Below are 13155 nucleotides of genomic sequence, written 5' to 3' on the forward strand. Positions count from 1 at the left end.
ACTCATTCAGATCAAAAAATTAGAGGAAATTGAGACAGAATAATTTCAATCTAGCCAGTTATCCACAGAACTATACTTTATATACAGTTTATTTCACTAGAGATTTTAATTTTATACATAGTATAAAGGGGTATCCTGGTATCACGCATATAGTTATTTTACTGTACTGTTTAAGAACCAATTTTTTACATAATACAGTATTAAGTACCATATTAATTAAAACAAGTGATTTTTAAAAAAACTACATATAAATGGATGTTTATCATATGCACAGTGCAAGAATGTTTTTATCTCATCGTAATCACAAAATGTGAATCTAAAATACAACACTGATTTAAAACTGATTTATAATCATGATGCTCTGTGTTGTAGACAGATTGATTAATCTTTGTTTGAATTACCAAGCAATGTTAAATTCCAGACAAACAGCAGCAGCTTAAAATTATGATTTCAGGAAGATACCTTCCACAGTAACTCAAGTTTTACAAAACACTGGTTTATCCCTACTTCTGATCTTGACAGTGTCCTAAGGAAGCAGAATAATGGCACAGATTTCATTTGGAATTGTCTGGTAACTAATGCTAAATAAATTCTTTATTACTTCCACACAGGAAACCTTTAAGGATGATTGAAGAGGTAAAGATGGAGAGGTTTATGGGCAGAATTCTCAGAATTTTAGTAACAGAGTACAGGACTTCTCCTCTGCAAATAGGAAGAAAATACTATAATATAAATCAAGTTGTAATATTTACAGAAAAGAATTGTGGAAAAGAAAGCATTCATAATGTAAACACGTCAGAAACGACTTCTTCATTTTCCCTTTTGCAGAGTGGGGCAGTGGATGAATATCAGCTATATAAGAAACAGATGTCTTCCTCAGAAGAACCACTTCACCATCACAGAATATATGTGGTAGTTGTTGAGAATTGCTATCATGTTTTCTCCCTTCCCTCCCCCCAAAGTTTCAAGTTCAATAAATAGTAGAAAAATAATCCTTTACTTAAAAATCTTGAGATGCATTGTCCTAGGTTCCATACAGCAATCGTCGGAGCAGTGAACTTTCTGTGCGCGAAACAAACTGCAGAGAAACCAACAGCCGTTCCCACCCCCCCGCCTCTATCTGGCACTTTTTTAGTCTTCAGCTGCACAGATTTCTGCTCTTCCAGTTAAGGAAACCAAATCATCTCTGGCCCTTTTAAGCTCGCTCTCTCCTCTTGGCTCAGCATAACAGGGCTTCCAAAGCTTCAGCTGCTGTATAAACTTGTGTCCCTGTTTTTGGAGGTCTAACGTGCCTCCTGCTCCATTTCATTAAATGTTATGGCAGGTCCATTCATCAAACACATTTCCCTTCCATTTCAGAGCCAACCTTACATTTATAAAAATGTAAAGCTTTTATGCCTAACAGTTTACTCGGGAAGTTACTTAAATCATTCCTGGTGAAAAGCACAGAAACAAAGCTGCCCGTTGCTGCATGGGTCATTGTTCACAAGTTATGTTTCTTTTGTCATTGTTCATTAGCATTCTGCATCCACAGTGTGTACCGTGACTGCAGCCTGTAAATGGTGGCTGTGGTGAAGAGTTGGGTGGTGCAACCGGTAGTGGTGAAATTTGTGACTCAACAGGGCAGCTGTCTGAGGTGGTGTGTCCAGGTCTAAGTCCTCATCGTGGTTTCCAACATCAACACCAGCCGACAACGGGTCGTTATTGCATGGGGGGTTTTCACTGTCTTCCTGAGGACTCATAGTGCTGTAGCCTAGAAAATAAATCAGCAGGACTAAATTAAAAGCAAGAGTAAAAGGTCAATATTCCACAGTGCTGACCACTGTACACTTCATGGAATCGGACACAGTCAGTGCTTTATAGAGAATAAAGCAATTAATTTTCTTTAATTAACAGAAAAAGGAAAAAACCAAAACAAACAAAACCATCCTCTCCTGTAAGTTCATAATGGATCCCTTTCCCTGTCACTGTCTTTGTTTATAAACTTTGGGGACCTATGATCTGTACCACCCAAAACAGTAAAAAACAATCACGCGTTCAACAGTTTGTTACGGTAGAATTGCTAGCACTGATTTTAAAAACAAGCACAACAAAATTTTTTTTTGGTGTGGTATCTTTTAAGATATTACTTGGATTTTTACAAACAGACAAGAAATAGGTGGGACCCACTACCATTACCTCTACTCCTATCAAACTACATCTTTCCTAGGAAGGATTGCCAGCTATTGTATCTGGAAGCAGCAAATCTTCACATCATCTTGTTGTATTATCACAGTATTGTATTTTTAAGAGAGAGCACTTTTCACCTGTGAGGGTCTATTTGCAAAAACCAAGCACATGTTTTTAATGCTGGTGAGCTTTCCATGCAGTTAAAGCAATCTATTGAATCCACATGGGAAGTGTTTCACACAGCAGGTCCATTAATAGTACTGACACTTCCAGCTAAGTACGTGCACATAGTGCGATTAACTCGAGGCTCTCCTTTGGCTAAAATATCTGCTACTGGAGTCTGAGAAGTTAAAAAAAAAAAAACACCACCAAAAAACAACAGATCAGCCATCTACAGGAGTAACAAGAGGTTGCATTCACTGGGATATCCTAAGGAAATTATGTCACTGGAAAGCTAGCTAACAGCTAACCCTTGCAAGACAAGATTGTGCTTTCTCAGTGTGGAAGCTGTCTCGTAACAGGTCCCTCGGAGATTTTCTGTCCCTTTCTTTTGAAGCAGGTGCTAGTAGTTACTATGAGATTTGGATTTACCACTGAAACCAGCTGTTACCACTCAAAAATCAGTTCACAGTACAAACAAAACCACCTCAGTATTTCTAAATGCAAAAACACAAACAAAATTTAAAAGGAAAAAGACCTTGCTTTAATTAGAAAAACAATCCTTCTCAGAAAACTTTGGCTAAGAGCTGAAAAACCACTAGTGCTTCTGAGCATCTCAGTCAGGTTTTCAGCTTGAGACACCTAAAAGAAGTGTGTTAAAAATATCGGGCCAAGTACCCAAAGCTGGTTCTCATTTCCCATGGTCTGAGTCACGGTTTCTATCTGGCAGAGAGGAATTGGGGGAGAAGACTGGGCAGCCCTTTGAAGAAGATAGAATTACAGAAACTAAAAAAAGAAGCGCACATTTCAGAAATAGGTAGACAGTTACCCTGCTAACCCTGACATGTTAACTAGAACGATGGGAAGGATTTGCTAGGACTACAAGAAATGGAGCAAAAGGAGCATTAGTCTAGCAAATCTGCCTCAGCACAGGTAATCTGGCCCTAAATCCAGGGTAATTCCTCCTAGAGCAAGATTGTCTCTCAGACATCTGTTCACCCACACTCCAAGGCTTTGGCCTTCAGATTTCCTGTCCCGCAGCAATTCCATTAGTGCAACCACTGTCTTAGTAATTGAACATGTCTGCTGTAACGTACCCAGCCACTACAACACACAGCTAGAGCTGACATCTGTGGCAGACTGCCTTGTCTAACCCTCCTCTTAATTTTTATTAAGCCTCCTCATGAGTCAACAGCATTACACCCTTCTAACAGCTTTCAAGATTTAAGAAGACTTAGTCTCAGGGCATGAGAGACATATCAAAATTCCCCGAACCTAAACAGGGTTGAAGTGTGTGTGTGTGGCAAAAACACATGGCTGAATACCCTCTGTTGCTATACATGTACACAGTTAATGGTGATCACTATTTGCTTAAAGGTGACGTAAGATGTCCTCTGCGGTGATGGTATGGACTGAATGTGCAACAGAAAGGCTAAGGAGGCACCTGACACATTGGTCTCTAAATCTGCGCTTACTTACCCCACCAAATGCAGGTGTCCAGCACATGCTGCTAGAATTTTATGAAAGATGTGCATGTCATGGCCAAGAGAAGAGCAGCAGAGAAGCTGGCCTCATTGCAAGGGATTTCCTTTCTCTCGTTAAGCAGGAGAGGTCCATTGTCTCAACTGAACATCTAGATTGTTAGGCTTGGCGGTGGAATAAGGGTGTGGTAAACACAGTACCATTTCTGTTGGTCTGAATTCTAGTCACCCAGGAAGAACCCAAAATCAGACAGGGGGAGCACAGCATTTAGCTGCTGCTGTACTGCCGCTCTGACAAAACCAGCTCCCTCGCTGGACAGTATGATCTGCTGAAGGGTGTCAAAACTGTGTAACTGTGAAGCAATAAGGGGCAAAGGTTTTTGTTTTGGTTTGGTTTTTGCAGCCTTATCTGCAACATGCCAGACACGTGAAGGAAACTGAGTAACCACAATCATTAACCTGGGGCCAGGGCAGTGATTCAAGGTCTTACCGTGGTCGCTCTCCGTTCCCGATCGCCCCCAGTACCGGCGTCTGCGTTCTGGGCTGTGGGCGTGCCGCTCTATTACTGCTGCTATAAATCGAGTGTTACTAACTGGGAGAGACAAAGAAACAGAACTGGTTTTAAAGAAAGTGCTTTTACTGAATTATATCAGTGGGACAAATCAGGCACAAGGGAATAGGCTTTCTGCAAACTGATTCTTCTCAAATACTCCTTCTTTGAAGAAGATTGTCAAGCGACAGAGGAGTAGGAGTAAAAAGACAGTGTTTAAATGTGGAATAGATCAAGATCCCTTCGAACTCATTCACCTCATCCGCTTGGATTAATAGAAGTTAGAGAATTACTGTGCCAATGCTAAAGAACCTGTGGCAGCACTGAAAGCCAACTCAAAACTAAAAAGGACTTGGAGAAGAAGTAGATGCAAGCCATGAAACTCAGATATGGTTATTTTTCAATCTTTGAGTGTTGACACAGTTTCAAATCTTGGGACTCCGGAGCTCTCCCAGAGTTTAGGTGCACCGGCTGATCTTACAGTACATCAGTATCATATGCAAAGTGCCATTTTTACTGAGCGGTAAAGAAGTACAAGCATCCCAAATCAATGCAAATAAGATTTACTGCCACATTTGTTGAATGCACGTGCCAGACTTGGCCTCTCCTTTCCAAGGCTGAGCAAAGGTAGGAGTTTTCCATACCCTGTACTGTCACAATTCCAATTTTTAAGCTGATCAGAGCTATTTCTGGAAGTGGTATTGATGGGGGGGGTGTAACGGGCAAACTTCCTTCACACATAATCGAGATGTGTCGATTAATCGAGTCTTTTAAAAAAGTGAAAAATGTAATTTTTCAGCATGAGACTAAACATTCACTAGAAGATACAGTTTAAGTTAAAACACTGTTCTGTCATTTTCTATTGCTAATCAGCACAGGGCTTCCTCATGTATTTTTAATTCTAGGGTATTAAGAAAACAAATGCCTCATTTAATCTAACATTTTTTTACTGCAAAGTGATTTGGTACTTACTGATTCCTCTGTCTTCATGGCTGTCATCGTCTCTCTCATCCCTATCATTTTCCAGGTTCGACATACGCACTGACATTTCTACACACCATTACAAACAGAAAAATGCAACTGTTAAGAGAAAAATTTTGGATCATCTTACTAACGGCTGTCACCCTGGTAATATAGTGGAAGCACTTTGCTTTACTGTGTGAAGAGATGCAGTCTGAGCTTGGTGTACTCTTTTTCCAAGATAGATGGGGCTAGGGGTACTAGGAAAATGACACACCCCACCTCCCCCTGCAAGGAACAGGCTTTAAAGTTTTGAAGAAAGTGAACTAATTCAAAATAGAGACACGGTATAATAAAATATAGAGGTAATTAGCCCTGATCACACTTCTCACCTCTGTATCTTTCTACCAGTATCCTTTCTCCCAAACACAGTTTTGTCTCTCAGCCTTCAGTTGTTTTATCTATGTACAGATATTCCATGAACATCACATGGACCAGATGCCGGGAACACAAGTAAGAAAAGACATGTCCCATACAGCCCAAGCAGAAAGGACGTGAAAACTGTAATACTCCCAAAAGCACCACTCTTGTGCAGAAATAAACATATGTGATCGGTGTGCTATGACAAGGTCCAAGAAAGCTGTGAAGCTCGGCTTATCATTTTAGCGCTAGAAAAAGTGTAACTTCAGCTTCCTGACAAGAACTTCATGTTAAGATTTTTGGGCAGACTCTCCTCGGGCGGCAGCAGGTCTGGCTGCACCCAGGAGAGGGCAGCAATACACAAGCACCCTGGGCGAGACCTAAGTTTTATAAGGGTTGGCAAAATGGAAATAAAACGGGGTGAAGCATTGAAACAAAACCAAGGAGAGAGGTTTTGGATTTTTTGTTTCGTTTTTGGTTTTTGTTTTGGTTTGTTTTTAATTCCCACCCTACTATTTCTCTCTCAAGAGTTATCAGCTCACCCTGCGCAGCCAAAGGAGACATGTGCTGGTGACTCCTCCGATGTATCTGGTGGCGATATGCGTATACTGCTAGGACAAGCACCATAATGCAGCCCATAATGCCTCCAGCCACTGGGCCGACTGGTGCACTTTTGATCATGTTCAGAGTGATTACCTCATCTCCTAAATCAAAAGTGACAAAACAGAGGGAAAAAAACCATAAATGCTCTGCAGAAAGGTTTAAATCAACATCTCTGAAGATTAGAGAAGATCTCGAAGGCTTTCTAGGTGCTTAACTGCGCACATGCAGGACAGCACACTTTAAACAGGAGAAGAAATTCAGAGAGAGTACATCTTAAAGACAGGAATGTATAGCTACACTCAGCTACACATCAGTATTTTCAAAAACGTAATACACACAACAGGCCTGATGCTACTTCTTTACTGCCTGATGTACTATTTATGTTTACCACTAGCATAAGAGAAATGTGTTATGCGAAGCATGCTCTGACACTGAAAGTGCATGTTACTGAATACAGTTAAATGCAGCATCTGTTCAGAAAGGCAGAGTTACCTATTGCTCCCAAGTCATCCACGTAGGGGCTCTTCGCTCCCACAATGCCACCGAAGCATTCCTTCTGAGGGGCACAATAGGACTTATCCAGATGAGTCTTCCCATCACTGTCTACCATACACCACTCGCAGTCCAACACACCAAAGCAATCCCTGAAAATTAAAACCGAAAGAAGACCACGTTTACTTTTAAGTCCAACACTTCTCATTTGGCATAGCTCAGTCTATTTTAGAATCGCAGGACAGAGGGAGGCCAAAAATCATCTGTAAAGCCTCACATACATAATATTTGGCCACCCAAAAACTTCTCACTAAAATGCTCAAGTACCACAAGGGAAGTTAGACAGGGAAGCTGCATCTTCAGCACGCATCTTCCAAGTCTGTTTGCTTTGGTTTTTTCCTCCATCACTCAGCCTGAGCAAAGGAAGAACTTCCTACTTGTAACTCCTCCAATAAGGCATTTCTCAGCATGGTGGAGTCTGACTACGGTTCCACCCTTTTTCTGCAGTCCTTTGGAAGATGGAAGAAAGGATTTGGAAAGTCTGGGCAGAGCACAATATGTTCTAGCAATCTCAGTTCCCTGGAGATGACTCATAACTAGCAAAAAAGAAATAAGCCCTCAAGCTTCTCTACATAATGCCAGGAGTAGAACAGAGAAGCAGGAAACCAGAAGCTGACAGGCAGCTGCCATCTCTAATGTGCTCCAAAGCCACCACTGTGAAAGTACTGTCTACTTTCTGTGAACGCTTTAGTCCACGCATTCCTCCAGAAGGCAGACAAACATAGCAGCACTATCCATTTTGCTAAAAGGAAGAACTCGTTGTCCTTTCAACAGCAAATCTTCCACTTGCACAACCCTCGGTTCTCCAAGTGTGATGGGAAAGCCATTTGTTTCCTATTAATGGTGTCATGTGACTCAAACGGGAATACTGAGGTCTTCTGTTTCTGCACTGCAGCATCATGTCATCATTGGTGTGTGCTATAATATCTCGTTCTGGCATCATACCTTTCTTCCCTTCTCTTCTTTTTTTTTCTTTAAAACATGTAAGGAAGAGCTATTTTCACTTAAGTATTTCAAGAACACAGGATATTCTGAGGCATGGAAAACGCTTTACCCGCTTGCTGTTCTCTGATTGCACTGAGTGTTAATGCACTGCGGGAGAGCATCCTGCAGGCTCGGATCGATTGCTGTGAAAGTCATTGGCTCCTGATGAACTTCACAACTCGGATTCCTATATTGGGGCAAAAAGTAAAGCAAAAAGTATTATAAAAGCAGTCCAAGCACAATCAATGAAAAAAACCATTTTTACCTATCATCTGCTTAATTATACGAAAAATACTGTCTATTCTATCCTGTATCACCTGTAAGTTAGCATGAACAAATAAGCAATTTTGTTAATTGACATCTGTCACATGCTGTTCCATGAGAGGAGGGTCGTTCTTACCTGCTTTCGGCGTTAGTGAGGTTGCCAGTACATTCATTTACCTCCAGAGGGCACTCGCAAGGGCACTCGCATTCGTTCTGTTCCATTCTTCAGGGGCAGAAAACACACAGAAAATGCATCAGACATTGCACCATGATTTTAACCCCACAGTGCAGGTCCATACCAGCAGGTCACCATGGAGAACAGCATTCACATGGCTGTTCAGTAACCCTTCTCCTTCCCCCAGGAACACAGGGATTGCTCTATTCTGCACTGGGACTGAGAACAAGATAATAACAGAGCCTCTCTGATCTGTTACCCACCCCCTGAAATTTAAAAAGCAGACAAGCCCTGGATAAGTCTCAGATCTAGATCCAAGGATCCTTCTTGCCAGTGCAACAAACACGTAGCGATGCTGGTGTAGACAAAACCTCTGGCAAGCACCAGGATCCCCTCAATGAAAAACTACGTCAAACCACATAAAATCATGGCTATTAATACGCCAGAACAAGGGGCCTGAACCACAGGTAACTGCCCCTGAGAAACTGAATCTGTCGTGGTCTTTTAACTTTATCTGCCCAAACATATCAAGAACAAACTACCCCGTGTTTTAATACACTGACAATATGGCGAAGGATTAGAGGTATGCTAAGTCACCATGCCTCTTACAGATAGCACAGGTAAAGTAACTATTTTGTTTTCACTTCAGTTTTGCACTGCGTGTTTTCATTTAGCTTATAAAAGAAATGGTTTTATAAACCTTGAATCAAGAAAGAGGGAAGAAGTAAATGTCCAGAGCAGCCCGTTCATTTCCCATCTCCTGCTCACCTGTGGCAGTTGAGGCAGAGCCTGTCTACCATACTGCAGGCACAGAAAGCAAGTGAATCGCAGGTCTCATTGACGATTCCCACAAAGGCGTTGGTGCCCGGGATTCTTGTCAGCCTGTACTTGGAGCAGTGACTGCCATGCACAAGGTTTGTCAGATCACCCTAGGAAAAAAACAAATAGCGTCAATGGTGTAGAAAGAAACGCATTGTTTTAGGGAGCTGAAGACTTTCCCCCTTCCAAGGAAAGCTACAGAGCTGAGGGAACACATGCCTGGGAATGCTGCCTTCACAAATAAGAGGCTTATAAAACTGTTCATCAACCTGTTGAGTTTTGCTTCCAAGCTACTGCTGGGTGGAAAGACTTTGCTGAAGATAGAAAAAAACATGCTTAGCTTGTAAACATTATGAGATGTGGCAGCAGCGTTGAGTCCAATATCCCACTGACAGCAGGTTACATTTCGTTCCCTCACATCACTCACCAAGCCATCCCCACTGTGCCAGCCATCGGTGACCTCCGCAAAGATGCTCTGCTCTGACAGGGAGGCACCAGCATGACTTGTTGAAAACTTCCTGGCACATGTACTATAAAAAAAAAAAATACACCACAGCACTGTACAGCTGTGATCTATTTGTCAGGCAGACTCATTCCCGATTCCTATTTGCATGCCACAATCTTAAGTTTTTGTTCTGTCCTATACAATTTCCTTTACAGTAATACGCTTTCTATTTTGCATTTCAAGTGTGGGGAAAACGTTTAAGCCTACCTGACATAAATCAACGTATTCTGACATAACTTTCAAATATTTTTGACGCTCACTTCCCAACTTCTCCTCCCAGTAATAATTGAAAAGTATTATTTAAAGAGCGGCTTCTCCCACAGAGCTTAACATCTTTTGAATAATTCTGCAGTGATCTTGCAAGGACAGATCTGTGGCGCTGCAATTGGCATTCACGGCGCAGTGAGAGATGACAGCCCCTGGCTTAGTACTCTCGGCACAAGAGGAAGCTCAGAGACAACCCGTGGGGACCACAGAGCATTCACATCTCCAAAGACTGCAGTTTGACAAATGGCACTCTGCAAATGCTCATGCAAGTTGCATCAGTAAATGCATTTATTTGGTCACCTAGCTAAAAGGTAATTTATTAGAGACCTTTACCACCTGTGTCACAGGAGGACATGACACTGGTCAGAGTTGGAAGCCAGAGGTCAGGAGAGGATCCAAAACAAAAACTCCCAACTACTGCTGGAAACTCCTCACCCAGCGACCGAGAACTTATTTTCATGATGCTGGATGAGACTTTGCAGACATCAACCACAGTTGGCCAGCAATCACATCCATAATCCCTTGTATGTCAACTGACTCCTCATGCAAGCACAGTTTGTGCAGTCCAGATCACTGATTTTGTGTTTGGAGAGGGTAAACGGAGGCCAATCCACACGGAAGGTTGGCTTTGAGCCTCGTCTGCTGATCCTGGCAACGATTTGCGTTTCCACCAAAAGAAACCCAACCCAACCAAAGTACATTCAAAAGCAAAATAAAACAGAAAAACACGCTTACCACTAAGCTGGTATTAAATTTATAAAACCGCTGAACTGTTCTGTCACTGAAGCTGTTGCAGAGGTTTTTCTTGACGAAGTTTGGGTGGTTCAGAATGTCATTTGCTACCAAAGGCTCCTAAGTGAAAAATGGAGGATTTTATGCCTTTGAAATTGGACACAGACGGCAGCTTCTCTACAGTCCTTACCACCTCAGAAATTAGAAAAGGTAGGAATAAACCAAGAAAAAAGGAGCCAGACCTTGTGCGTGATGTGCTGTTGCTCCACCGGTGCATGTCCTTTGGGATCAATGAGGGTTGGGTGTGCCACAAGGTACCCTCTGTCCTCCATGATAAAGCACCTGCCCCACAACAAACAAAGCGCAGAGCCTCCCATTAGACCTCCTCAGGCTTTAGAGAAATATGGTGAAGTAAAACATTAAATCTTAAATTTAAAATTTAAATTAAATCTTAGATTTACAGCTGGAGGAAGAATTTTTAAAGGCTTCCATTTATTAAAATAACAGGACCATTAAACAAATTCACTACAAAATGTCTTTAAAGAATATATCAGGTATTTCCCTGAAGCTTTTAAATCTGTTACTGTTACAGCCAGCCTAGACCATCAAGGACTTGAAAATGGAACTGATAGAAACAGAAAGAAAAACCCATCAGTGCGTTGTCTTGTCTGGTCAAGGAAGATCCAGAAATAAATGAAGCATAATGAACCTGGAAAGCTTTAACAGTTTATTAATCTACTATGTTACTAATTAAACAGAGATTTCACACTCTCCTTTAATGACCTCCCCCTTTAGAATTCAATTTTAACTGGGAGATAAATCACTCCTGCTTCATTCTCAGCCTTCCCAACCTTTCCTCTCCCTTTTCAGCTCTTCCCATTAGCTTCCCGTGTGATCTCAGGGAAATGATGTCGGATCTGTGTCCCTATCTAGAAATGAGTGTGCTGGAAGGTATTAATCCGTAACGTTTTTGGCATCTCCCGTTTCCATAGCCGCAGACAGCCGCGCTGGGGAAGGCGGAGGAGCAAGCGGCACCGGGGACGGCACAGCCTGCGCCAAGGTCAAGAGAATAGGTGGCCGCAGAAGGGAGATGGGAGGAGGTTAATGCGGCCACTCAATGCTCCCGAAGAGCTCAGCGGGGTAGCAGCCACGTCCCCCTGCGCAGCGGGGCTTTGGCTGGGCCCCGCAGCTGCGTCGCTGCCCCGGCCTCCTGCCTGGGGCCGGCGGACACTTCGGGTGGCTTTAAAGTCTGAGATTCCCATGGCAGTCTGCTATGTAAAGCTCTACCTACATCAGCTCATGGAGGGAGAGAGCAGATATTATTTAAAGCAATCAGTATAGAAGAGATGGGACTGTACACTTTAGGTATACAAAGGAGTCATGAAAACTTAGTTGGATTTTTTTTACTGCCCCAAACTGTTTGGGTTTTGCATTAGAAATTCATGTAGTGATGTTGCATTTTCTCTTTTTTCTGAAAGATGAGGTAGGAAACAGGAGAATGAGTAGGCTTGTGATTACCCAGAATGACCGCAGAGAAAAAAAGCTTAGTAGAGATACAGTAAAAAAACCAAATGGCTGCCAGATAGTTAGAATAGTTGTCTCTTAGTACCTGCGTGCATTTACGCAGAGGCTGTAAGCATTAGATCCGGCTTCTACGTTAGAATGGTCTAACAAAGTATTTAACAATATGCTTGAAATTCCTCATTTAGGGAAGGTAGAAACAGAATAACGCATCCGACCCCATTGATTCTTAATAGTTTTTAGCTGGGGTGAAGGAATGCCAAACCAGAAATCCTGATTATTTTTTTTTTTAATACACCATAAAATACATTAAAAAATACCCAAACCAAACCAGAAAAGAACTGGGAGGATGACAGAAAACCACTTCCCTTCCCAAATTTAAGGTTTAAAAACAAACAAAGAAACAACAATGCCCAAACCATGTTATCAAGTTACTCCAGATCCAAACCAGCATCTACCCCTGCCCCCCACCCGTGTGATTTTTCAAAAAAGGGTAAAGGAAAGAGGAACAATTAAGATACACATAGGTCCAAATAAAATTAGATACTCCAGATTGAATAAGACTTCTTCTGGCTAGTGCTGTGCCATGTATTTCTGAGAAAAAGATAACAAAAATATATTTTAATAATGATAGTTAAAATAACTAGAGATAATACATCGTTATTACATGCTCATAGTAACTAAATAGGTAAAATGAAAACAAAGAGAAGAGAATGGGAAGTATGTTCATTTAATAAAGAATGTTTTTTTGCCCAGGATTTCAGTGAAGTCTAAATATAACAAAAAAAAATAATCAGTTATCTTCTGTTTTTTTCTTATTCCTGCAGACTGCTTACTTAGCTGATGACAGTTTGGTTTTGAATAACAAAAAAGTCCACGTAATCTTTATAAGAAGAACAAGCACAAATTTTAGTGGAAATCAGAGAACAGACATTGCAAGTAACAGAATCCTAGAAAAGTTAAGTTGGATCTCTGGGTCATCTGGTTAAAGGTG

General features: G+C 41.6%; 1 protein-coding gene across 3 annotated transcripts in view; it reads right to left on the reverse strand.

Annotated features, from left to right (window-relative positions):
- Nucleotides 1-141: 141 nt before the first annotated feature.
- The window catches only part of CACHD1 (cache domain containing 1), a 113381-nt gene continuing 100367 nt past the window's right edge, over nucleotides 142-13155 (reverse strand). For 2 of the 3 annotated variants that reach the window (XM_087731647.1, XM_087731648.1), the window contains 10 exons: nucleotides 10883-10982; nucleotides 10644-10760; nucleotides 9086-9246; nucleotides 8279-8365; nucleotides 7949-8065; nucleotides 6835-6986; nucleotides 6282-6443; nucleotides 5332-5409; nucleotides 4300-4401; nucleotides 142-1753 (listed from right to left, as the gene is read on the reverse strand). In XM_087731647.1, coding sequence (XP_087587773.1) covers nucleotides 1515-1753; nucleotides 4300-4401; nucleotides 5332-5409; nucleotides 6282-6443; nucleotides 6835-6986; nucleotides 7949-8065; nucleotides 8279-8365; nucleotides 9086-9246; nucleotides 10644-10760; nucleotides 10883-10982 — 1315 coding nt within the window. In that variant the 3' untranslated portion in view covers nucleotides 142-1514. Of the gene's footprint in view, nucleotides 1754-4299; nucleotides 4402-5331; nucleotides 5440-6281; nucleotides 6444-6834; nucleotides 6987-7948; nucleotides 8066-8278; nucleotides 8366-9085; nucleotides 9247-10643; nucleotides 10761-10882; nucleotides 10983-13155 lie in introns of those variants that run through there. The other variant, XM_087731649.1, reaches the window with a different exon arrangement.

This window comes from Nipponia nippon, unplaced genomic scaffold (assembly GCF_047370975.1).
Source record: "Nipponia nippon isolate SJK-2023a ecotype South Korea unplaced genomic scaffold, ASM4737097v1 scaffold_5, whole genome shotgun sequence".
NCBI lineage: Eukaryota > Metazoa > Chordata > Aves > Pelecaniformes > Threskiornithidae > Nipponia > Nipponia nippon.